This window comes from Rhinatrema bivittatum, unplaced genomic scaffold (genome assembly GCF_901001135.1).
Source record: "Rhinatrema bivittatum unplaced genomic scaffold, aRhiBiv1.1, whole genome shotgun sequence".
Taxonomy (NCBI): domain Eukaryota; kingdom Metazoa; phylum Chordata; class Amphibia; order Gymnophiona; family Rhinatrematidae; genus Rhinatrema; species Rhinatrema bivittatum.
In genome coordinates, this window is record NW_021820378.1 from 293,270 (window position 1) to 320,551 (window position 27,282).

Here is a 27,282-nt window from a genome sequence, read left to right on the forward strand (position 1 = left end):
CTCTTTAGTCTTTCCTAATAGGGGAGCTGTTCTATTCCCCTTATCATTTTGGTAGCCCTTCTCTGTACCTTCTCCATCGCAATTATATCTTTTTTGAGATGCGGCGACCAGAATTGTACACAGTATTCAAGGTACGGTCTCACCATGGAGCGATACAGAGGCATTATGACATTTTCCGTTTTATTCACCATTCCCAACATTCTGTTTGCTTTTTTGACTGCCGCAGCACACTGAGCCGACTATTTCAATGTGTTATCCACTATGACGCCTAGATCTCTTTCTTGGGTTGTAGCACTTAATATGGAACCAACATTGTGTAACTATAGCATGGGTTATTTTTCCCTATATGCATCACCTTGCACTTATCCACATTAAATTTCATCTGCCATTTTGATGCCCAGTTTTCCAGTCTCACAAGGTCTTCCTGCAGTTTATCACAATCTGCTTATGATTTAACTACTCTGAACAATTTTGTATCATCTGCAAATTTGATGATTTCACTCGTCGTATTTCTTTCCAGATCATTTATAAATATATTGAAAGTAAGGGTCCCAATACAGATCCCTGAGGTACTCCACTGCCCACTCCCTTCCACTGAGAAAATTGTCCATTTAATCCTATTCTCTGTTTCCTGTCTTTTAGCCAGTTTGCAATCCACGAAAGGACATCACCACCTATCCCATGACTTTTTACTTTTCTTAGAAGCCTCTCGTGAGGAACTTTGTCAAACGCCTTCTGAAAATCCAAGTATATTACATCTACCGGTTCACCTTTATCCACATGTTTATTAACTCCTTCAAAAAAGTGAAGCAGATTTGTGAGGCAAGACTTGCCTTGGGTACAGCCATGCTGACTTTGTTCTATTAAACCATGTCTTTCTATATGTTCTGTGATTTTGATGTTCAGAACACTTTCCACTATTTTTCCCGGCACTGAAGTCAGGCTAACCAGTCTGTAGTTTCCTGGATTATGTATTGGTCTGCCTCACTCTAGCCTGCGAGCCTTGCAAACACTCCAACCGTCCAGGGCCTGTTTAGTTATAAGAAGCTTTCCTTGGGATCATGTGACTCTGCTGCTGCATGAATTACTTTAGTTGCTGCTCCAGCAGTGGATTAAATTTTAACTCTTGTTTTTAGATCTCTGAAGTTTAATGGTCCAATATTTTTTATTCTAATGTTTAGTTTGGCAGATCCACTATAAGCAGGTTATAAATGTTATTAAATAAATAGTAGATAAGCCCAGAGGAACCAGACCTATAGGAATCCTAAAGGAGGGACCTGAATGATTTCCAAAGTTCCTGTATTGCATCAGCTTTATTTCTGTATCCTACACAGTATGGTAAAGAGAACCCACTGATTTTCTTAACTTAACTTCCGAATATTTCTATAGAGAGATCATAGAGAAGTTTTCATAGGCATCACATAAAGCTTCTGCTAAGTCACAGAATTCTTTAATATCAAGAGATCTCATGCATTCATTATGTGATCCTTCTAAACATCTCATCTCAGGTTATTGGTAGCGTTCCATGCCATTGTCTCTTACACATGATTAATTCCTTCTTTTTATATCCAGCAGACAATGAGGTCATACAGAAAGAGAAGAGGGAGGAGCATCGAGAAGAACACCCTATAGTATTGGCACTTACACCAAGAAAATCAGGAAATGTCTGTGAGAATCTTGCCCAGAGTACTGAGGGGGGAGACATTAGCCAAAGACAGCATGAATCGGAGAAGAAGGAGCAAGTCTCTGCAGGAGAGTCACCGGTTGGAGTCACTGCTTGTGACATCCCTGAGCACCAGAGACATCTGAGAAGAGAGAATCCCTTCCAAAGTAATAACAGTGATCAAATGAGTTTTGAACACCGCATGAGAAATCTGAGAATAGAGAGACTTTTCCAGAGTAATAACAGTGATCAAATGACTTCTGACTTCCAGCAGAAAGAGGAGGAAGGGAAGAAATCCTTTCACTGTGACACTTGTGGGAAAAACTTTAATAGAAAATGTCATTTTGTCTTGCACCAGAGAAGTCACCCAGGAGAGAGACCTTTTCCATGCAAACAGAAGTTAACCCTGAAATTACACCAGACAATCCACACTGAAGGGAGCACTTTCACTTGTATCGAATGCAAGAAAACCTTTTCTTGCAGGGAATCCTTAGTAATACACCAAAGAATGCATACAGGTAAGAGACCCTCTCATTGCCCTCAAGATGGGGAATCTTACAGTTCTGAGTTCTCTTTATTAGAAAAACCATTTAAATGTACTGAATGTGGTAAAAGCTTCAATAACAAGGCAGGTCTCAGACAGCATCAGAAAATCCATACTGGAGAAAAACTATTTAAATGTACTGATTGTGGTAAAAGCTTCCCTCGGAAAGCGAATTTAATATTGCATCAGAGAATGCATACTGGAGAAAAACCATTTAAATGTACTGAATGTGGTAAAAGCTTTAGTCAGAAGACCAATCTCAGCCAACATAAAAAAACTCATACTGGAGAGAAACCATTTAAATGTACTGAATGTGGTAAAAGCTTTAGTCAGAAGGCCAATCTCAAGCAACATCAGAAAATTCATAGTGGAGAAAAACCATTTAAATGTACTGAATGTGGTAAAAGCTTCAGTGACAAGGCATGTCTCAGACAGCATCAGAAGATCCATACTGGAGAAAACCCATTTAAATGTACTGAATGTGGTAAAAGCTTTAGTCAGAAGGCCAATCTCAAGCAACATCAGAAAATTCATAGTGGCGAAAAACCATTTAAATGTACTGAATGTGGTAAAAGCTTTAGTCAGAAGACCAATCTCAAGCAACATCAGAAAATTCATAGTGGAGAAAACCCATTTAAATGTACTGAATGTGGTAAAAGCTTTCGTCAGAAGTCCTATCTCAAGCAACATCAGAAAATTCATAGTGGAGAAAAACCATTTAAATGTACTGAATGTGGTAAAAGCTTCAGTGCCAAGGCACGTCTCAGGCGGCATCAGAAAATCCATACTGGAGAAAAACCATTTAAATGTACTGAATGTGGAAAAAGCTTCAGTGACAAGGCACGTCTCAGGCGGCATCAGAAAATCCATACTGGAGAAAAACCATTTAAATGTACTGAATGTGGTAAAAGCTTCTCTTGGAAAACGCAATATGAAATACATCAGAGAATCCATACTGGAGAAAAACCATTTAAGTGTAGTGACTGTGGTAAACGCTTCACCGACAAGGGATGTCTTAAAAAGCATCAGAAAATTCATACTGGAGAAAAACCATTTAAATGTACTGAATGTGATAAAAGCTTTTCTCAGAAGGTGTATCTCATATTGCATCAGAGAATCCATACTGGAGAAAAACCATTCAAATGTGCTCAATGTGGTAAAAGCTTCTCTCAGAAGGTGTATCTCATATGGCATCAGGGAATCCATACTGGAGAAAAACCATTTAAATGTACTGAATGTGGTAAAAGCTTCTCTGGAAAGGTGGGTTTCATATTGCATCAGAGAAACCATACTGGAGAAAAACCATTTAAATGTACTGAATGTGGTAAATGCTTCGGTGACAAGTCAGGTCTCAGACAGCATCAGAGAATCCATACTGGAGAAAAACCATTTAAATGTACTGAATAGTGGGTAAAAAGCTTCTCTTGAGAAGACGCAATATGAAATACATCAGAGAATCCATACTGGAGAAAAACCATTTAAGTGTAGTGAATGTGGTAACACTTCACCGACAAGGGATGTCTTAGAAGGCATCATAAAATTCATACTGGAGGAAAACCAAGTTAATGTACTGTGTCTGATAAAAACTTCAGTAGAAAGGAAGACCTTGTAAGCCTCCAGAATAGTTTGCACAGGAGTCAAATTCAGTTCACATGCTTTCATATAGTTTTGGAATAGAAGGAGTGGCCTAATAAAGATATTAAATGCCGGATGCAAGAACAATAAAACTTCTCCATTTCCATCAAGTAAGCTATAAGAATCAGGGAGGTTGATATTCAAATGCCAGAAAGTTGGTTAAGTAGGATTTATCCTTCTATCTCACTGCTGCTGAATATCCAGTTATGTTCAATGGCTGAGAAAGCTGTGGGTGGGCAGTGGGTGGATCAGAGCGGTGCTCCTTAGCTGGAAAGTTATTCAGCTAAGTAGCGATTTTGGCAACATTGGGTGTTTTGCATGATTTGTAGTTTATTTTTTCTGCCCTGTGACAGTTTTCCCCAGAGAGCTCATTCCCTGTGTTGCTGGCTTGCAGGTAGTGTTTGACCGCTGCACTGTAGTTTCAAGCAGAGGCTTTGGATGCTGCCATGACTGAAGGTGGTTTGATCAGCAATCACATCCCCTGATGCATAGAGAGAGGAATATCGAGTAAGAAAAGGGAAGTGATAATCCCCTTATACAGGTCCTTGGTGAGGCCTCACCTGGAGTACTGTGTTCAGTTCTGGAGACCGTATCTCCAAAGGGACAAAGACAGGATGGAGGCGGTCCAGAGAAGGGCGACCATAAAGGTGGAAGGTCTTCATCGAATGACTTATGAGGAGAGATTAAAGAATCTAAATATGTACACCCTGCAGGAAAGGAGGAGCAGGGGTGATATGATTCAAACTTTCAGATACTTGAAAGGTTTTAATGATCCAAAGACAACGACTAAATTTTTCCATTGCAAAAAAATTAGCAGAACCTCGGGCGCGGCTGAGAGGCAGCGGGTGCACCCTAGATTGCGGCGGTGAAGGTATTTGCTCTCTTCCCCCCGCAGCCAGAGACCGCCCGGGTCGAAACGGGGAAGCACCGAAGACAAGGTAAGGTAGAAATCTTCAGGTTTGAACCGGTCTCAGAGGATCGAGGAGGAGCACAGGTCACCGGGTTGATCCGCCCTAGCAGGGCCAGGCCCCGGCCCCGGCTATTCCATGGGTCTACCCACGTGGAGACCCTCCGAGGTGGTCCCCATATTGCCCGTGTGCTCGCCGTCTCCATCTTGGCCCTATTCGTCACTCCGTTCGCCCCGGGCGCACAAAGCACATGTGCGCGTAGACTTAACACGCACATAATCCTTGTGTGCATAAGTTGTCTGCACAAGGGCCGGGTGCACAAGAATACGTGCGCCCTGCATGCCTCCCGAACTGTGCGCATAACTACGACTTGGGCGCACAACCCACACGCTCGTCTTAGGCGCACCAGAGCACATAAGAGTTTAAGCGCCGACAGCCATGGCACCACCAGAAACAGGGATAAAAGCTCAAGGCCTCTGCCCAGCATGCCACATTAGAGCCGCACAAAGCGAGGAGGCCAACGCCCTGTGCTCCCAGTGCGAGGAGGCCCTGGGAGAACCAGGCCAGGGCCAGTCCCACCCAGGGCCGAGTAATAGCTCCTCAGGGGGTACCCTGGACCTAGCAAATCACAGTGGGGGACCCCCAGGGAACCAGCGCCCCTCAGCTTGGACCCAGCTTCTATCTCATGGGTGGAGTTCTTTAAAGGGATTCACGCCTTTGTTCAAATGCAAACTGAGCCTCTGGCTGATCAGCCACATTCTCACCAGAGGACCTTTATGCCTCAGGCCTTCTTAAGACCTAGGCAAAGGCTTCCACTACCCAGAAGCCCCACCTATGGGGACACAGACAACTCTGAAGAGGAAGCCGAGCCCCTAGAAGAGGGGAACTCCCCCCGGGGACAGAGCCTCACCGAACCATGAGACGCTTCTTCACAAAGGACGAGCTTCCGGACTTGGTCACCCACTGCCTGAGGGAGTTCGCTATCCCGGGCCCAGATACTTCGGGGGAACCTAAGCCGAATCCCCTGCTGGAAGGTCTTCGCCAGACCTCCCCGCCATTTCCCTCTATTAACAAGCCGCACGACAGCTAATTGACCCGGAATGGAATGCTCCAGAGTCCACATTCAAAGGGGGACGAGCTTTGGCATCCATGTACCCCCTGGATCCGGCAACCAAGGACCTTTTGCATGCCCAAGAGTTGATGCCATGTGTCTGCGCGGATCTCGAAGCGCACCACTATACCGTGGAGGGAGAGAGCAGCGTTCAAAGATACACATGACCGGCATCTGGAAATCATCCTTTAAAAGTCATTTGACGTAGCCGCTATGTCCCTACAAATTGCAGCCTGCTGCACCGTGGTGACATGTGCCTGCTTATCTCAGAGCAGGAACAACACCCCTGGAGAAGTCATGGAACCTGCAGTATCATTCCTTGCGAACGCTGGTTTCCGATCTGGTGCGCATGGCAGGCCAGAGGAGTGTCATCAGCGGTGGCAGCCAGGAGGCAACTCTGGCTCCGAAGCTGGTCGGCTGACCAACATCTTCCAAAACACGCCTCATAAGGATGCCCTTCAAATGATCCCTCCTGTTCGGCAGCGAGCTAGAGAACTGGCCAAGAAATGGGCGAGTCCCCATTGCCACGCCCTGCCAGAGGACAGGATGAAGAGAAACCAGTGACCCTTCCCCCGGCCCTCCATGGGCAGAAGTTCACAGCGCTTCAACCCATACAGAAGCAACTATCAAGCGCCCCACCCTACAGGCAGGAATCAATCCTTTCGGAAACAAGCACAACAAGAGGGGAACCAGTTCAGGTACAGGCCCCAGCCGTACCCCACAATGAGATTCAGCAGACCCGTCCAAGGGAAGAAGCCATAGGGGGCAGACTAACCCTATTCTACCGCAGATGGGACGAGATAACTTCGGACAAGTGGGTCCTAGCCATCATTCGGGAGGAGTACTGCCTGGATTTTCTACGAACCCCTCTGGACAAGTTTTTGGAGTCTCCCTGCCACATCCTCTCCAAGAGGGCAGCAGTGGAAGCTACAATGTCCAGACTACTGGCCTTCGAGGCCATAACCCCAATGCCTCCACAAGAAACAAATATTGGTCATTATTCCATTTATTTTATCATCCCCAAGAAAGAGGGAACGTTCACACCCATCCTGGTCAACCACCACCTGTGGATTCCCTGCTTCCGCATGGAAACCCTACCATCCGTAATAAGGGCGATATAACCGGGAGAGTTCCTCACATCCCTGGATCTTTCGGAGGCCTACCTACACATCCCAATTCATCAGGAACACCAGCGCTGTCTACGCTTCAAAGTCCTGGACTGTCACTACCAGTTCCGGGCACTACCCTTCGGGTTAGCCACAGCACCCCGGATGTTCACCAAGGTAATAATGGTGGTGGCGGCAACACTGAGGAAGGAATGAATACTCGTTCATCCCTACCTGGACGATTGGCTGATCAGGGCAAAGTTACCAGAGGAAAGCCACCAAGCAACCGACAGTCAAAACTCTACTGGAGAGCCTAGGATGGGTGGTCAACACAAACAAACGTTCCCTACAGCCTTCACAGTCGTTGGAATACCTAGGAGTCCGATTCGACACCAAGGAAGACAGGGTCAGCCTGACCCCCACAAGGAGATCAAAACTGTGGAACCGTTACAAACCTTGCTGAGCAAATCCCTCGCCCCACAGCATGGGGCTACCTGCAAGTCCTCGGGCTCATGGCATCCACACTGGAAGTTTGTGCCTTGGGCACGAGCCCCACATGAGGCCCCTACAGCGCTCACGTCTTATCATGGTGGAACCCACGGTCCCAGAACTACATCTTACGTCTATCACTCCCGGCAAAGTCCGGACCCAGCTACGGTGGTGGCTGCAGACCAGCCACACGAGTCGGGGATCAAGGTTTTCCTCCCCAACCTGGACCCTGCTCACCACAGATGCCAGTCTACGGGGATGGGGAGCACACTGCGAGGAGTTAACCGCCCAAGGGCAGTGGAATGCAGAAGAGGCAGGATGGATCATCAATCGCCTAGAAGCACGAGCAGTCAGGCTAGCCTGCATGAGATTCGAGACAAGCGGTCAGAGTGATGTCGGACAACGCCACAACAGTGGCCTACATCAACCGACAAAGGGGCACCAGAAGCCAACAGGTGTCCCTAGAAATAGACCCTCTGCTGGCGTGGGCGGAAGCAAATCTCCAGGAGATCTCCGCCGTCCACATCGCCGGAAAAGACAACATCACGGCGGACTACCTCAGCAGGGAAAGCCTAGACCCAGGAGAATGGAGGCTGTCGCCTGCAGCCTTCCAAATGATAGTGAACTGGTGGGGACACCAGACATGGACCTTCTGGCAAACAGATCCAATGCCCAAGTACCCAGGTACTTCAGTCGCAGGCGGGAACCGCAGTCCGAGGGGATCGATGCCCTGGTACAGACCTGGCCCCTGGGGACCCTACTGTATGCCTTCCCGCCATGGCCCCTAGTGGGGACTAGTTCTCCTGGTGGCCCTGGATTGGCCAAGAAGACCGTGGTACGCAGATACTCGGGGGGCTGTAATTGACACCCTCCTCCGAGCACGCAAGTTCTCCACATCTTTAACGTACATAAGGATTTGGAGAATATTTGAAGCCTGGTGTGAAGACCACGACATCAAGCCACGCTCATTGAAAATTCCCGTTATCCTGGAAGTCCTACAGAAGGGGCTGTCCCTCAACTCCATCAAGGTTCAGGTGGCCGCCTTGTCCTGCTATGGCTCAAAGAGCGGGGACGCCAGCATAGCTTCTCACCCGGATGTGTCACGCTTCCTAACAGGAGTCAAACACATCCACCCACCACTACAGTGGCCGGTATCGCTGTGGAATCTCAATCTCGTCCTGGATTTCCTAGCGGGAACCACCTTCAGACCCCTCCGAGGTCTGTCTGTCCGCCTGTTAACCTTAAAGACCGTTTTTCTGCTGGCAGTTTGTTCTGCCCGCCGCATCTCGGAACTACAGGTACTGTCCTGCCGTGAGCCGTTCCTCAGAATCATCTCGGGATCCATCCAACTACGCACGGTCCCCTCGTTCCTTCCCAAAGTGGTCTCACACTTCCATCTTAACTAGATCATCTCGCTACCATAGACGGATGACTTGAAGTATTTGGAAGAAGCTGGGAGTCTGCGCCACCTCAACATTGGCAGACTCCTCTCCAGATATCTGGAAATGTCGGAACCCGTACGAAAAACAGACCACTTTTTCGTCCTTCACAGCGGGAAGAAGCAAGGGGAAGCAGCCTCGCGGGCAACCATAGCACGCTGGATCAAGGAAGTTATCAAGGCGGCCTACGTAGAAGCAGGCAAACCACCACCTCTACAGGTCAAAGCCCATTCGACCAGAGCCCAGGCGGTGTCCTGGGCAGAAACTCGAATGCTGTTACCCGCCGAGATCTGCAGGGCGGCGACATGGTTCTCTATTCATACCTTCTCCCGATTCTACCGTCTGGATGTTCAGGCTCGGGAGGACACGGCGTTTGCAAGGGCAATACGAAGTGGGTCACGGGCAGCCTCCCACCCAGTTCGGGAGTAGCTTTTATACATCCCATTGGTCCTGAGTCCATCTGCTACACGCTAGGAAATGGAGAAATTACTTACCTTATAATTTCGTTTTCCTTAGTGTAGACAGATTGACTCAGCATCCCACCCACGGCTGCCGTTACTCATGGAATTCTAGGGAGACAACCCTGGGAGCGAGTGATTCAAGGGTAAGCCATGCTTTCCTTCATCTAGGACACCCATCCTACCGGGTATCGATGCTTCTCGGTTGAGGGCACTGGCGGTCTCCTGCTATAGCCAATTCAACCAGATCAAATTAAATCAAGTTAATCAAGGTATGAAGTTAATCAAGTTATTCAGATTACTCAGTCACATGTATATCCACAATGCTTTTCAAGGAGAATACTAAAGAGCTGCACTTCCTGCAGGGGTTTATATACTAGGGCTGACAGATTGAAATCTGATCCGTCTCCAACTGCTATCACGACTACACTATACCCATTGGTCCTGAGTCCATCTGTCTACATTAAGGAAAACAAAATTATCAGGTAAGTAATTTCTCCAATCTAAGACAAATGAGGGTGAGTTTCTGGGCTGATTGGATCACAGATATAAGGTAAAATAAGTGTTACGTTCTGTGCACTGCTAGTTCCCTCAGGAAGGGGGGACGAGGGCAGAGTCCAGACTGCAGCCTACGCTTATAAATTTCCTGCACACTCCTGGAGAGCACTGGATCTTTGTGTGATGTTATGAATCATTTCTGTGGGTCCTTTAAAAGGTGTCTCAGGAATAAGGGCATTAAGAACATAAGAAAATGCCATACTGGGTCAGACCAAGGGTCCATCAAGCCCAGCATCCTGTTTCCAACAGTGGCCAATCCAGGCCATAAGAACCTGGCAAGTACCCAAAACCTAAGTCTATTCCATGTTACCATTGCTAATGGCAGTGGCTATTCTTTAAGTGAACTTAATAGCAGGTAATGGACTTCTCCTCCAAGAACTTATCCAATCCTTTTTTAACCACAGCTATACTAAACTGCACTAACCACATCCTCTGGCAACAAATTCCAGAGTTTAATTGTGCGTTGAGTAAAAAAGAACTTTCTCCGATTAGTTTTAAATGTGCCCCATGCTAACTTCATGGAGTGCCCCCTAGTCTTTCTTCTATCCGAAAGAGTAAATAACCAATTCACATCTACCCGTTCTAGACCTCTCATCATTTTAAACATCTCTATCATATCCCCCCTCAGTCGTCTCTTCTCCAAGCTGAAAAGTCCTAACCTCTTTAGTCTTTCCTCATAAGGAAGTTGTTCCATTCCCCTTATCATTTTGGTAGCCCTTCTCTGTACCTTCTCCATCGCATTTATAATATCCAACCTCTGGGCTTAAATAAACTGCATATATTTAAGTTTTCTTTGGGGGATTAGATTCCTGCATCTCTTTTAATGCACACTTCGCAGTCCCAGAGTCTCAATGCGTGGATGAGACGCTGGGGCAGGGATGAGGGATTCAGTTTTGTAAAGAACTGGGGAACCTTTTGGGGAAGGAGCAGACTTTTCCAAAGGGACGGGCTCCACCTTCACCAAGGTGGAACCAGGCTTCTGGCGCTTTAGAAAGGAGATGGAGCAGCTTTTAAATTAGAACAAAGGGGAAACCGACAGTCGCTCAGCAGTGCATGGTTCGGAGGGAGGTATCTTCAAAGGATACTAATGATGCATTAGAATTAGGGCATCCAGACAGTGAGGCTCCAATAATAAGAAAAGTAGTCCAAGTGCCTGTAACTAAAATCTCACCTGAGCTAAAAGATTCCAAATTATCTCTATCACCTGAAAAGCAGGTTGTTAATACAAACAAAAAACACACTTTGAAATATCTGTATGCCAATGTCAGAAGTCTAAGAAGTAAGATGAGAGTGCATAGCTGTAAATGATGAGATTGACATAATTGGCATCTCAGAGACTTGGTGGAAGGACCAATGGGACAGTGCTATACCGAGGTACAAATTATACCACAATGACAGGGAGGATCAACTTGGTGGGGGTGTAGCACTTTATGTCCAGGAGGGTATAGAGTCCAACAGGATAAAGATCCTGCAAGAGACTTAAGTGCACAGTAGAATCTTTATCAAGGAAATCCCATGTGTGCTGGGGAAAAGTATAGCGATAGGAACATACTACCATCCACCTGGCCAAAATGGTGAGATGGACGGTGAAATGCTAAGAGAAATTAGGGAAGCTAACCAAATTGGCAGTCAAGTCATAATGGGAAATTTCAATTATCCTAATATTGACTGGGTAAGTGTCACATCAGAATATGCTAGAGAGATAAAGTTCCTGGATGTAATAAACAAATGCTTCATGGAGCATTGGTTCAGGGACCAACAAGAGAGGGAGTAATTTTAGATGTAATTGTTAGTTGAACACAGGATTTCATGAGAGAGGTAACGGTGGTGGCACCACTTGGTAATAGTGATCTTAACGATCAAATTTGAATTAATGACTGGAAGGGGGAAAAATGATAAAATGAGGAAAATAGAAAGAAACTGAAAGGTGCAGATGCAGAGGTTAAAAGTGTTCAACAGGGACCTGTGAGGACGTGCGGGCTGCACTTCTCGGTTGATGAAAATTCTTATCGAGCTATACCTCAGGAAAATTGCCTTTTCGCCTTTCTAAATAATGCCTCACACAAAGAGGAAAGCTCGAGTCCGTGAAGTTACCGCTACGCCTGACCATTTACACCAACAGAGGATCGAAGCAGCCTTCGCGAGGACGCCTTCAACTAACCCAGAAGCTGTAGTCGCTGGGGCAGGCAAGGAGCAGCTGCCGAGCCCCTTGACGCTGGAGACATCGTTGAGCCCGGGATATCCAACTGTACCAGAGCCACCCATGAGATTGTCTACTAGTGTGGATTTACTCGAGCAGTCTTTTTCTGTAATAAGTGGTGCCCAGAGAAGAGAGGAGGAAGTCTCTTTGGGGAACCGATGGAAACGGGTTCCAGGAGCCACGAGAATTTGGCACAACATTGCCCGGAACAACTAAGAAAAAATGGTGAAGGACCTTTGGAGGTAGGAAGTACGATGAATAATATACCTTTTCTTTTTTATATTTTATCAATTTTTATTGGCAACCAATAAAAGCATGTACAACGTGTATTGCATATTAAGGTAATTGACATACTGAAAGAGTCCAGTGGGCAAAGTTACAGAAAAGTTATACACGAAATTGAAACTGTAACAAAGGGTCACCAACATTTTGACAATATAGAGGAAAAAACCTCACCCCTCCTTCCCTCCCACCCCCCACATGGTCATAGTCACTGCTTTCTTGAAGTGTGGAAGCCAGAAATACCTTGTCCTAAATTACACCAGAGAAGGAGGAAACATAAGAAGGCATTGGTACGGTGTCTGCTGCTGTGCTAAGTCAGGAATCGCTTCTGGACGACACTATGACTGAGAGCATAAGGAACCGCATGCCCCTGTAAGGGTGAAGTAGTTATTAGTAATCTGCAAGGGAATGCAGGACTCAAGACACAAATGGCATCACAAATATGTTTTCCTTAACAGGCAGCCATTTAAGGCGTAGCTGAGGCCCGTGCCTCACCTTGGTTCTGTAGCCAAGTACAATATGGTTCCCAAACTTTTTGGAAAGCTCCAATTCGGTCCCGGTGAACAGCTGTCAGCTGACCCAGGTAATAATATGAATGTAAGCGCTTATGGACATGTGCTAATGAGGGAGCATGGTCTCTCTTCCAGTGTAGTGCGATCTCCGCTCTTGTTGCAATAAAAACTTGTAAAATCAATTGCTGTGTGTGTTTTGGGGTATCGCTGGTGGGGAGACCAAGCAACACATGCCACGGTTGAACATTAAGGGGGATGGAAATGATCTGACCCACCCATTCTAGAACCCTCGACCAACATTCCATGACCTTCGGGCATTCCCACCATATATGATAATAAGTACCCTTCGCCCCACAACCTCTCCAACAGACATCAGGAATCGATGGTACAAATTTATGAAGGGCTTCAGGTGTTCTGTGCCATCGATATATCAATTTATAACAATTCTCCTGTGGCCAACTGAGATAGAACATTTAGAGGCTGTAAGGTAAATTTTTTCCCAGTCTTCATCTTCTAGGGAAACCCGAAAGTCTGCTTCCCATAATGTTCTATGCCGCTGAACCCCTAGTCGGCGACCATTAATAAGGGCATATATTTTTGATATAACTCCCTGAATGGAAGAGGCGTTCTTACAGAAAGTTTCAAAAAGGGTGTTCTTCGTTCGCAATGTGCCCTCCCTAATCCCCTTGAGAGTGAAATGGTATACTTTAGCATACAAAAGGAAATCAATCCGTTCAAGAGCATTCGTAGCGCCTAACTGTTCTTTGGTCAACAGAGCATCTTGTTGTAACACATGCCCCACCCGATGTATTCCAGCCTTCTCCCACTGGTGCTGGGACCTGGTACGTTCAAGCCCCACAGCCGTAGGATTTGTGAAAATATGTGTCATCAGGGAATAAGGCTCGGGTCCCACCAGAGTAGTTTTCCACCGCCGCCACACCGGTAGGGTAGCTCGTAATACAAACGGTACATACATGTTCTTAGTCCACTGTGCTGGGGGCTGCCATGGGAGCGCATCTATGGGAAAGGAACCTATTTGCGCCTGCTCCAGCCGAACCCACTGTGGTTTATCCTGGGTACTGTGGAGCGCTACTAGTGCTCGCAATTGTGCTGCGCAGTAATAGCATTCCAGGTTGGGAAGTTGAAGACCCCCCCTAGCCTTGGTTTGATATAATGTGGCTCTAGCTATCCTTGGTGGACGCCGGCACCAAATAAAACTGCATAATAGCTGTTGCCATTGCTTAAGTTGCTGTGAGGGAATAAAGATCAGAATAGTAGCGAAGAAGTATAAAAAGCGTGGGAGAATGTTCATTTTAACAATAGCCAATCTACCTAGCCAGGAGTGGGTGTGTTCTAACCACTGGTCCAAATTCTTTCTAATATTCTTGGTAAGCGGTCGGTAGTTCAAGTCATACAATAGTTTATTATGCGAGCCTAAACTGACCCCCAGATACTTAAGGGAAGTAGTGGCCCATTTAAAGGGGAAACGTTGTTGTAGATCGGAGGCTAAAGGAGGGGGTAGAGTCAAATTAAGAATCTCCGATTTATCAAAATTAATTTTCATCCCAGAGGCCGCAGTAAATTTGTCTAGTTCCTCTAGAATCCCCTTAAGTGACCGTTCTGGGTCAGTGAGGGTAAACATAATGTCATCAGCAAAAAGGGAAATCTTAAAGTGGTCTTTCCCCTTGCGCACCCAGCAGATTTCCTCAGCTCCCCTAATTCGGATGGCAAAGGGTTCTAGGAATAAGGCAAAAAGCAATGGGGAAAGTGGGCAGCCTTGCCTAGTCCCTCTCTTAATATGAAAGGGGTTCCCATAGCTACCATTAACTTTCACCCTGGCTGCAGGATTCTCGTAAAGTTTACAAATCAAAGAAATAAAGGGCGTCCCAAACCCCATCGCTTGCAGTGATTGAAATAAAAACTCCCAGTGTACAAGATCGAATGCCTTTTCGGCGTCCAGGGCTAAGAGCACTGATGGTAAGTTATTCCTATGAACTAAGTCTACAATATCAACTATCCTGCGTACATTGTCAGCTGCTAATCGCCCCGGTACAAACCCCACTTGATCGTTGTGTACTAAGCCAGGAAGGACCCCATTTAAGCGTGCAGCCAAAACCCTTGCCAGAATCTTTAAATTGAGGTTAATTAGTGATATTGGCCTGTAGGAGCTACATCTGGTGGGATCCCTTCCAGGTTTTGCCAGTATGGTAATACCCACAGTGTTGGCATCAGTGGTGAAAGAGGAACCTGTCAAAAGTGAGTTAAATGTAAGGGTTAAAGGTTCCACGATAAGCGATGCAAACCTACGGTAAAACTGACCCGTGAAACCATCCAGTCCTGGGGCCTTGCCGGGTTTCAGCTTTTTAATGGCTGCCAGTACCTCCCTGGGTTCGACGGGCTTGTCTAAAAATTCTTTTTGCATTGGTGTAAGTTGAGGCAAACGTACTGCTGATAGATAGTCTTGTATAGCTCCGTGAGCTATAGACTCATCCTTGGAATATAATTGGGAGTAAAAAGCAGTGAATGAGTGCTAAATCTCTTCCTCAGAGGTGACCACCTGTCCGTTATGACTAAACATCTTGGCCACAACCGTTTTAGCCTGCACGGCTCCGAGTCTCCTAGCCAGATACCTCCCCGCCTTGTTGCCCCCTTCAAAGTGTTGCTGCTTAAGCATATTCAGATAATGACTAATAGCAGTATCCTCAAGTGCCCGAAGCCGATCCCGGACTGCTAGAATCTTCTGATATAACCCCTCAGATTTCATAATGCTATGGCGCTGCGTTAAGGTAGCCAGCTCAAGCATTAAGCTCTTCCTTTGAGCAGCCCTCTCCCTGTTACAATATGCAGCCCTTGCTATACATGTTCCCCGAATTACAGCCTTTGCACATTCCCAAATGGTGAGTGGAGACATACCTTCTGTTTGATTATCCCGAAAATAATCTTTCAGGTGGTCGTCCACCTTAACACAAAAAGACAAGTCCTTAAGAGGGCTCTCGTTAAGTCTCCAGGAACAGAATCCCGTACCTGAGTCCCCCAATCTACACGCCAACCACACAGGGGCGTGGTCCGACCATGTGATATTATCTATGTCTACGGCTTGGGTTCTGGGTTGCAGAGAGGAGGAGATAAAAAAATAGTCTATCCTCGTATAAGAAGCATGTGGGCACGAATAAAACGTGTATGATCTGGAATGCCCATGTCTGATCCTCCAAACATCTACAAGGCCCCATTTACTCAAGAAGGCATGCCACTCTCGCCTCCCCGCAGAATGCGAGTAGCGGCCAGAACTGGAGTCCTTCGACGGGTCCATCACCAGGTTAAAGTCCCCTCCCACTATTAATTCCCCATCCGCGTGTTGGTGTAACAATGCTTGGAGGCGGTGAATAAAAGACTCCTGATGAGTGTTGGGGAAATACACATTTAGCAAAGTAATAATCCTTTTGTCTACTTTAAGTTTAACTAGAAGGTACCTGCCTTGAGGATCTCGTTCGGTCAAGAGCAGCTCATGAACAAAAGAAGAGGATATGATTATGCCCACCCACCCCCGTATCGAAGGTCCTGAGTTCTGGCTGCCCAAAAAGCAGTTGGGTATTGCGAAAAGACCAGCAGCCTCTCGTGATGCCTCCGGATGTAGGTTTCCTGCACAAACACTATCCCAGCTGACTGTCTCTGCATCTCCCTTTTAAACAATAAACGCTTCCGTGGTGTATTTAAACCCTTAACATTTAAGGATAACAATTTAGTGGCCATTTACCATGTGTATGTATGTCCCCCGCTCCATCTGTCCCTGAACAGTCCACATTCCCTCCCCCCTACAAACTTCATCATTATATGCCTTCCCTGATGTAAGAATACACCAATTTTTCCCACTACTTCACCTGTAAAAAGAATCGTACTGCTGATCATGGCCCCACAATATCCTACATTATCCCAGAGTCCTCCATGGGACAACCTTCTCCAGTGGACCTGCTGCATCCGTCACGGAGCCCGACCCGCCCACCCCCCCCCCCCCCCCCCCGAGCACTCGCCCATTATCCTATACAGGAAACACCAAAACAGTAATTAACCCCTTCTTAGAGAAACTGTAAAAAGTCTCAACCCAGCAACAGTTATAAAACGAATCCTGGATCAGCATTAACCAACAATATAAAACCTCTTGGTTTTAAGTCCAAAACCGGTAACCTTTCAGACCTCCATCTGTGGAAGATTTAGAACCTCAAGTCCCGCTTAGGGACTCAGTGTGCAATTAAGTCCATACTGCTTCAACCCTGGTCCACGGGGTGTGCGCGGCCCTCCTCAGGCTGGTGGCGAAGCCTCTTACCCCCTTTCCCGGCTCGTTGCCAACGAGGGGCAGTGTCTCTCGCAGTAATCTTATCCACCAGCTTGGGGGGTTGAAAGGTAACTGGCAGTTGGGCCTTATGGAAAGCCTCTGTTGCCTCTACGATGGTGGTGATCCGATGGGTGACCCCCTGAATCTGAAAGGCCAGTCCAAAAGGAAATGTCCAACGATACTTAATATCCTTCTCTCGTAATGCTGTGGTAACTTCCCTAAGCTCAAATCGTTTCTTAAGTGTGATCGGAGCAAGATCCTGGTATATGGAGAGATGATAGTTACGCCACTGAATATCCTTCATTTGGCGGGATAGCGTATGAATACGCTCCTTCATAGTAAATCTAGTGAAACACAGGACGATATCCCTTGGCTTTTGATCCCTGCGTGGGCCCAGAGCACGATGTGCGCGCTCAAATTGCACTGCAGGGTGTAGTCCCTCGCTATCTGATGGGCCCTCTCCCCCTCTGAGCAGAATATCCTTACAGATCAGGGCTGCTGTTTCCGCCGCATCCGCAAACTCTGGATCTTCGGTCAAGAGCAGCAAATCCTTAGATTATTTCTTCTGCTCCGATTTTCCAAATATTCAACTTTAGCTTGTAATGCTTGAAGTTCAGATGCAGAGGTTTCCTGCCGGTTAGTCAAGGAGTTAATCGCATCTCCATGACTGTCTATCCGGGTCTCTACTTCGTCCACGCGATGGCCCATAGCTGCCAGGTCTTCTTTTAGATCTGCCATCGACGCCATTAGGTCCGATCTATGCTGTTTTAAATCCGCCCGCAGGTCAATGAACCACTGTCGGGCCTCCTCCTGGGTAAGAAGTGCAGCTAAATTCGCCGCTCCAGAGCCCTCCGAATCACTAGCCCTGACTGCTGATTCTGCTGTTTCTTCTTGCGCTGGGCTCTGCAGATCGGCGCCATCTTGTTCGGGCTCCGCGGCGGGCTTTCCATATGAAAATTGGCGGAGATCCGTAGGTTTTCGTTTGGAGGTCATCATTAGATGCTCGGTACTCTCCCTTAGTTGGTTCGGTGCTCAAATTGCTGGAAACTGGTTTAAAATCGGCTGTTTACCGGGGTTTTTAGGCTCAGGGAGGGAGGAGCAGAGCCGGCACACGTCCTCTCACATGAGCTGCAAACAGCGCCCCCAATATACCTTTTCTCAGTACTACTTCTGTTCTTGTGCTGTCATTAGAAGAAATAAAGAACATTTTAAGAATTATGCAGAAATCTATTAACACACTTACCGCCACTGTGCAGGAAGCAATGACTAAATCTCATAAGGTTGAAGAAACATTGATATTGGTTGAGAAAAGAACTGTTATTTTGGAAGGGAAAGTGAAAAAAGTGGAAGATGTACAAATAAGTTTGATAAAATGGGAGAAAATGGTCGAGAACAAAATGGAGTTCTTTGAGAACCAATCAAACAGGGCCAATTTGTGATTTTTGAACTTTCCTAAAACCAAATTGCAGTCTCCTATGGACTTGTTGAAAAGTTACTTTGTAAACATATTGAAACACCCATTAGAAAGAATATTGGCTATAACTGCAACTTACTATCAAATGCAACGTACATCTTTGGGAGAAAATCTTATTTAGCAAGGAGAGGCAACGTTGGATCTAACAGATTTCCTGGAAAAATCCTTTGCAATGGATATTACCTCAAGAGCCCCATTACTTGTGTAGTTTTCCTCACAGCTGGACAGAGATAATGTCCTAAAGCAGGATTTCAGATTTCAGAAATTGACATTTTTTGGACAGCCTATTCGAATCTTTCCAGGTATCGTAAGGATAACACAAATGAAAGGGAAACAATTCTTAGAAATGAGAGAAGAGGGAGTAGAAAGAGGGGCAGGGTTTATGTTCTGATTTCCCTGTCGTTGTTTATTATACTGTGGGGATGTAAAGTTTGTATTTATAGATCCGACACAACTGCGGAGTTATCGAGATTCTTCAGCGTGATCCTAGGATAAATCCAAAGGGAGTTGGAAATAGGAGATTTTTGGGTTTTGGTGTCACTTACAGGGTATCAGCAGGTTATCTTTCTGAAGTTGTAAGATTACTTTTACCTATCTGCTATATTCATCCTTGGGCTCCCGTATTTCTTTATGGTATGATTTCAATGTGCATATGACCAGGTGATATTATATGATTTATATCATTTTGAAAAAAATGTGAAAGATGGAATTGTATTTGCCTACCTGGAATATGATAACACATTGGAAAACATTTCTTGTAATTAAAACAAAAACTCAATAAAGTATAAATTAAAAAAAAAAGTGTTCAACAGGCATGGACATTTTTTAAAAATACAATCCTAGATGTGCAGTCCAGATATATTCCATGCATTAAGAAAGGTAGAAGGAAGGAAAAACGATTACCGGCATGCTTAAAAGGTGAGGTGAAAGAGGCTATTTTAGCCAAAAAAAATCCTTAAAAAATTGGGAGAAGGATTCATCTGAAGAAAATAGGATAAAGCATAAGCATTGTCAAGTTAAGTGTAAAACATTGATAAGACAGGCAAAGAGAGAATTTTAAATGAAGTTGGCTGTAGAGGCAAAAACTCATAATAAAACCTTTTGTAAAATATATCCAAAACTGGAAGCATGCGAGGGAATCAACTGGACAGTTAGATGATCAAGGGATTTAAGGGGCACTTAGGGAAGATAAGGCCATCGCAGAAAGACTAAACAAATTCTTTGCTTCCGTGTTTACTAATGAGGATGTTGGGGAGATACCAGTTCTGGAGATGGTTTTCAAGGGTGATGATTCAGATGAACTGAACCAAATGACTGTGAACCTGAAAGATGTAGTAGCCCAGACTGACAAACTGAGGAGTAGCAAATCACCCGGACCAGATGGTATACATGCCAGGATTCTGAAAGAACTAAAAAACGAAATTTCAGATCTAATGCAAGTAATTTGTAAGCTATTATTAAAATCATCCATTGTACCTGAAGATTAGAGGGTGGCCAATGTACCCCAATATTTAAAAAGGGCTCCAGGAGGGATCCAGGAAACTATAGACCTGTGAGCCTGCCTTCAGTGCTGGGAAAAATCCTGGAAACTATTCCAAAGAACCAAAACCCCAAACATATATAGAGACATGATTTAATGGGGCACAGCCAACATGGATTTACCCAAAGGAAGTCTTGCCTCACAAATCTGGTACATTTTTTGAAGGGGTTAATAAACATGTGGATAAAGGTGAACCAGTAGGTGTAGTGTATTTGGATTTTTAGAAGGTATTTGACAAAGTCCCTCATGAGAGGCTTCTAAGAAAATTAATAAGTCATGGGATAGGAGGTGATGTCCTTTTGTGGATTGCAAGTTGGTTAAAAGACAGGGAACAGAGAGTAGGATTAAATGGTCAGTTTTCACAGTGGAAAAAGGTAAACAGTGAAGTGCTTCAGAGCTCTATACTTGGACATGTGCTTTTTAATATATTTATTAATGATCTAGAAAGGGATACAACAAGCAAGGTAAACAAATTTGCAGATGACACAAAATTATTCAGAGTAGTTAAATCTCATGCGGTTTGTGATAAAATGCAGGAGGACCATGCGAGACAGGAAGATTGATTGTATGGTAGTTGAAATTTAATGTGGACAAATGCAAGGTGATGCATATAGGGAAAAATAACCCATGCTATAAGTTACACAATGTTAGGTTCCATATTAGGAGTTACCACGCAGGAAAAAAACCTGGGCATTATAGTGAATAATACATTGAAATTGTCAACTCAGTATGCTGTGGCAGTCAAAAGCATACAATGCAAAAAGCAAACAATGTTAGGAATTATTAAGAAGGGAATGGTGAATATAATGGAAAATGTCATAATGCTCCATGGTGAGACCACACCTTGAATCTGTGTGCAATTCCAGTTTCAATAAAGAGATGGTTGTACTGGAATACTGAGAAGGGCGACTAAAATGATAAAGGGAATGGATTGGCGGCTCCCCTATGAGGAAAGGTTAAAGAGATTAGGGGGTAGATTTTCAAACCGCGCGATTTGGCGTACTTTTGCTGGCGCATCAGGCGCAAGCAAAAGTACGCGGGATTTTAGTAGATACGCGCGTATCCGCTAAAATCCTGGATCGGCGCGCGCAAGGCTATCAATTCCGTATAGCCGGCGCGCGCCAAGCCGCGCAGCCTACCCCCGTTCCCTCCCCTCACCTTCCCCTCCCTTCCCCTACCTAACCCACCCGCCCGGCCCTGTCTAAACCCCCCCCTTACCTTTGTCAGGGGATTTACGCCTCCCAGAGGGAGACGTAAATCCCCGCGCGCCAGCGGGCCGCTAGCGCACCGGGACGCGACCTGGGGGCGGGTCCGGATGGTGCGGCCACGCCCCCGGAACGCTCCCGACACGCCCGAAAACGCCGCGCGGTTCGGGCCCACCCCCGACACGCCCCCCTCAGAAAACCCCGGGAGTTACGCGAGTCCCGGGGCTCTGCGCGCGCCGGTAGGCCGATGTAAAATCGGCTCACCGGCGCGCAGGGCCCTGCTCGCCTAAATCCGCCCGGATTTGGGCAGATTTAGGCGAGCAGGGCTCTTAAAATCCGCCCCTAGGGCTCTTTAGATTGAATAGACAGCTGAGGGCTATAAAATCATTAAAGGCCTTGAAGGAGTAAATCTGAATTGGTTATTTACACTTTCAGATAATAGAATAACTAGAAGTTAGCAACTAGCACATTTAAAACAAATCAGAGAAAATTATTTTTCACTCAATGAACAATTAAGCTGTTAAATGTATTGCCAGAGGATGTGGTTAAAGCAGTTAGTTTTGCTGGGTTTAAAAAAAAGATTTGGAGAAGTTCCTGGAGAAGTCCATAAACCACTCTTAATCATGTTAATTTAGGGAATAGCCACTGCTTATTACTGGCATTAGTAGCATGGGATCTTTTTAATGTTTGGGTATTGTAATCTTGATTGGCCACTGTTGGAAACAGGATGCTGGGCTTGATGGACCCTCTGTCTGACCCAGTTTGGCAACTTATGTTCTTATTTAGGGGAAAATGCTTGTCTAGGTTTTTGTTTACTGCAAGGACAGGTTTGGGGCTGTAGGGCCAGTGCAAGGGTATGAGATGCCCTGCGTAAGACTTCAGCCATGCATTCACTCCCCCTCCAGCCCCAGAAAATTTAACTTCCTCTATCTCCTAACCCCCCATCCTCCCCCAGCTCCAGGAGTGTTCTTGCCAATTCCCACAATCTCAGATGTGGTTCTGGGAGCACAGGTGGCAGTATCAGCGCTGCCGTGAAGTTGGGTTACGGCGCTACTGAAAGCCACTACAATGGGAGACAACCATTTGGGCAAGGGTGGTAGAAGAAGCAACAGGGAGCTCGCTCCCACTGATGCAGCAAGGCTTGGGCCTTAGCTTAATCCAGCCTGATCCAGTCCTGCTGCTGCTGTCGCCCTAAAAACTGTAGAACTTTAGGCAACTACCTAGTACATCTAGTGCTTCCACTGTCCCAGACTGTGAGGCCAGCCCTGAAAATCTGCTGCCTAAAATTGCTCCCTCTTGGCACTCCATGAAGTTAAAAGTAGCAAATTTAAAACAAACTGGAGAAAATGATTTTTCAATGCACAATTAAGCTCTGGAATTCGTTACTAGAGCATGTAATTAGGGCACTTAGTGTAACTGGGTTTATAAAAAGTTCGGAAGAATTCCTGGAGAAGTTCATTAACTGCTATTAATCAGGTTGACTTAGGGAATAGTCACTGCTATTACTGGCAATAGTAGCATGGGATCTATTTTATGTTTGGGTACTTGCCAGGTACTTGTTGTAACCTGGTGGAAACAGGATGCTGGGCTGGATGGACCCTTGGTCTGACTCGTTATGGCATCTTTCTTATGTTCTTATGAAGTGGAGGAATGAGAGCGTGAACAGTGTGAGCTGAGTTTTTTTCACAGGAATAAAGAGTAAATAGTGGCTGCAGGGAAGGGGCAAGGAAAGGTCATGCTGTATTTTATTTAAAAAGCACAATGTGCTGATGCGATCATTTTACTGAGTTACTAGCAGGCCGGCAGAGCGCACTGTTAACCCGTGCTTGGACGCGCGTTTTCGACGCGCTAGCTTTACCATTTATTCAGTAAGTGGTAATAGTGCGTCGAAAACGTGCGTCCAACCCCCCCCCCCGAACCTAATAGAGCCCGCAACATGCAAATGCATGTTGATGGCCCTATTAAGTATTCCTGCGCGATTCAGAAAGCAAAATGTGCAGCCAAGGTAGGCGTTAATTTCTCCGAGCACAGGGAAACTGCACAGAAAAGCAGTAAAAACTGCTTTTCTGTGCACCCTCCGACTTAATATCATGGCGATATTTATTTATTTATTTATAACTTTTATATACCGAGGTTCAATTAACAGAATTAATTATCACTTCAGTTTACATTACAACCAGTAAAAAACAACAGTGACAAAGTCTTGTCGTACATTGAACAGGGTAAAGAATGGAGAAATTACTTACCTGATAATTTTGTTTTCCTTAGTGTAGACAGATGGACTCAGGACCAATGGGTATAGTGTGCTCCTGATAGCAGTTGGAGACGGATCAGATTTCAATCTGACGTCAGCACCTAGTACATATACCCCTGCAGGAAGTGCAGCTCTTCAGTATTCTCCTCGAAAAGCATTGTGGATATATGTGTGACTGACTGAATGATTAACTTAATGAGTTTAACTCTGATGATAAGTTTGGTGCAACGGTAACATTTTTATTAATTTTGAATACTTGATTGGTTGATTGACTATAGCTGGAGACCGCCAGTATCCTCAACCAGAAAGCGTCGACACTCGGCAGGGTGGATGCTCTACGTAAAGGAAAGACATGGCTTACCTTGATTCGATGAACAACCATGTATAACGGCAGCCGAAGGTGGGTTACTGAGTCCATCTGTCTACACTAAGGAAAACGAAATTATCAGGTAAATAATTTCTCCATTTTCTAGCGTGTAGCAGATGGACTCAGGACCATTGGGATTTATAAAAGCTACTCCCGAACTGGGTGGGAGGCTGCCCGAGGTCCGCTTAGGATAGCTCTTGCAAATGCTGTGTCCTCCCGGGCCTGAACATCCAGAGGGTAGAATCTGGAGAAGGTATGGATGGAGGACCACGTTGCCGCTCTGCAGATCTCGGCAGGCGACAGCATTCTAGTTTCTGCCCAGGAGACCGCCTGGGCTCTGGTGGAGTGGGCCTTGACCTGTAGAGGTGGTGGTTTTCCCGCTTCTACGTAGGCCACCTTAATGACTTCTTTAATCCAGTGAGCAATGGTTGCCCGCGAGGCCGCTTCCCCTTGCTTCTTCCCGCTGTGAAGGACGAACAGGTGGTCCGTCTTTCGTACTGGTTCCGACATTTCCAGGTATCTGGATAGCAGTCTGCCGATGTCGAGATGACGCAGGGCTCGGCCTTCTTCCAACTTCTTCAAACCTTCCATCGTTGGTAATGATATGGTTTGGTTGAGGTGGAAGTGTGAGACAACTTTGGGTAAGAAGGAGGGAACCGTGCGTAGATGGATGGTCCCTGGGGTGATTCTGAGGAATGGATCCCGGCAGGACAGCCTTGTAGCTCTGAGATGCGGCGGGCCGAGCAAGAACACCATCTTCAGGGTTAGTAGACAGAGAGACAGGCCTCGGAGGGGTCTGAAGGCGGGTCCCGCTAGGAATTCCAAAACTAGGTTGAGGTTCTGGAGGGGCACTGGCCACTTCAGTGGCAGACGAATGTGTTTGACCCCTTTCAGGAATCGTGAAACATCTGGGTGCGTGGCAATGTTGTTGTTGCCCTTGCTCCTGGGACCGTAGCATGATAGCGCTGCCACTTGAACCTTGTTTGAGTTGAGGAACAGGCCCTTCTGAAGTCCATTCTGTAAGAAGTCTAAGATTATGGGAACTTTAGCGGAATGTGGTTTGGTGCTGTGGTCTTCGCACCAGGCTTCAAACACTCTCCAGATCCTTATGTACGTTAGTGATGTGGAGAACTTGCGTGCTCGGAGGAGGGTATCTATTACTGTCCCCGAGTATCCCTTCTTCCTCAGTCGGGCCCTCTCAATGGCCAGACCGTAAGAGAGAATTGAGCTGGATCCTCGTGGAGGATGGGGCCTTGTTGTAGTAGGTCCCTGTGTGGGGGCAGGGGTAGGGGATCCCCTGCCAGTAGTCTTCTCATGTCTGTGTACCAGGGTCTTTTTGGCCAGTCTGGGGCCACCAGAAGAACTAGGCCTCTGTGTCACCGAATCTTGTGAATGATTGCGCCCAGCAGGGGCCATGGGGGAAAGACGTATAGCAGGGTCCCCGGTGGCCAGGTCTGTACCAGGGCGTCGATACCTTGTGACTGTGGGTCTCGACTGCGACTGAAGTATCTGGGTACTTGAGCGTTGGATCTGTTTACTAGAAGATCCATGTCTGGAGTCCCCCACCGCTCCATTATCATCTTGAAGGCTGTGGATGACAGCTTCCATTCTCCCGGGTTTAGTCTTTCTCTGCTGAGGAAGTCTGCCGTGGTGTTGTCCTTCCCGGCGATGTGGACGGCGGAGATGTCCTGGAGATTTGCCTCCGCCCAGGTCATCAGAGGGGCTATTTCTAAGGATACCTGTTGGCTTCTGGTTCCGCCCTGCCGGTTGATGTATACCACCGTGGTGGCGTTGTCCGACATCACTCTGACCACTTTGTTTCGAAGTCTGTGGGCAAACCACAGGCAGGCTAACCTGACTGCCCGTGCCTCTAGTCGGTTGCTGTTCCACCCTGACTCGTCTTTGTTCCACCGCCCTTGGGCGGTTAGCTCTTCGCAATGTGCTCCCCATCCGCTTAGGCTGGCATCTGTGGTGAGCAGGGTCCAGGTTGGGGAGGATATTCTTGATCCCCGGCTCATGTGGTTGGGTTGTAACCACCACCGTAGCTGGGTCCGCACTCTGGACAGTAGAGGTAGATGTACGGTGTAGTTCTGTGATCGTGGACTCCACCGAGATAGGAGTGAAACATATAGAAACATAGAAATGACGGCAGAAGAAGACCAAATGGCCCATCCAGTCTGCCCAGCGAGCGTTGTAACGGTCTCATGTGAGCTCGCGCCCATGGTACCACTTCCAATGTGGATGCCATTAGACCGAGGACTTGTAGATACTCCCAAGCTGTGGGCCGGGTGGCGCTCAGCAGGGTCTGGAGTCTGTTCCGCAGCTTTGATCTCCTCGTGGGGGTCAGGCTGACCTTGTCCTCCTTGGTGTCGAACCGGACTCCTAGGTATTCCAGCGACTGCGATGGCTGTAGGGAACTCTTGTTTGTGTTGACTACCCATCCTAGGCTTTCCAGAAGAGTTATGACTCTATTGGTTGCTCGGTCGCTCTCCTCCGGTGACTTTGCCCTGATCAGGCAATCGTCCAGGTAGGGATGGACGAGGATTCCTTCCTTCCTGAGTGTCGCCGCTACCACTACTATTACCTTGGTAAAGGTCCGCGGTGCGGTGGCTAACCCGAAAGGTAGTGCCCGGAATTGGTAGTGTTGCTTCAGGACCTTGAAGCGTAAGTAGCGCTGGTGTTCCTGATGGATTGGGATGTGCAAGTAGGCCTCTGACAGGTCCAGGGATGTGAGGAACTCTCCTGGCTGTATTGCACGTATGACTGACCGCAGGGTTTCCATGCGAAATCTTGGGACCCTTAGGTGTCGGTTGACTGACTTGAGGTCCAGGATGGGCCTGAAGGTGCCCTCTTTCTTGGGTACGATGAAGTAAATGGAGTAATGTCCAGAATTTGTCTCCCGTGCAGGCACCGGGGTTATGGCCTTTAGGGTCATGAGTCTGGTCAGAGTAGCCTCCACTGCCACCCTCTTGAGGGGGTCGTGGCAGGGAGATTCCACGAACTTGTCCGGAGGGGTTCGGAGGAAGTCCAGGTAGTACTCTTCTCTGATGATGGCTAGGACCCACTTGTCTGAAGTTATCTCGACCCATCTGCAGTAGAATAGGGTTAGCCTGCCCCCTATGGCTTCTTCCCTTGGATGGGTCGGCTGATTCTCATTGTGGGGTGCAGCTGGGACCTGAACCCGAGCCGGTTCCCCTCTTGCTGTGT

At 46.7% G+C, this 27,282-nt stretch overlaps 1 protein-coding gene across 1 annotated transcript in view; it reads left to right on the forward strand.

The window, feature by feature from the left end:
- Nucleotides 1-27,282, forward strand: part of LOC115081589 (zinc finger protein 850-like) — a 139,307-nt gene that overhangs the window by 51,333 nt on the left and 60,692 nt on the right. Inside the window, exon 4 of the mRNA XM_029586011.1 lies at nucleotides 1,573-3,610. Coding sequence (XP_029441871.1) covers nucleotides 1,573-3,610 — 2,038 coding nt within the window. The remainder of the gene's footprint in view (nucleotides 1-1,572; nucleotides 3,611-27,282) is intronic.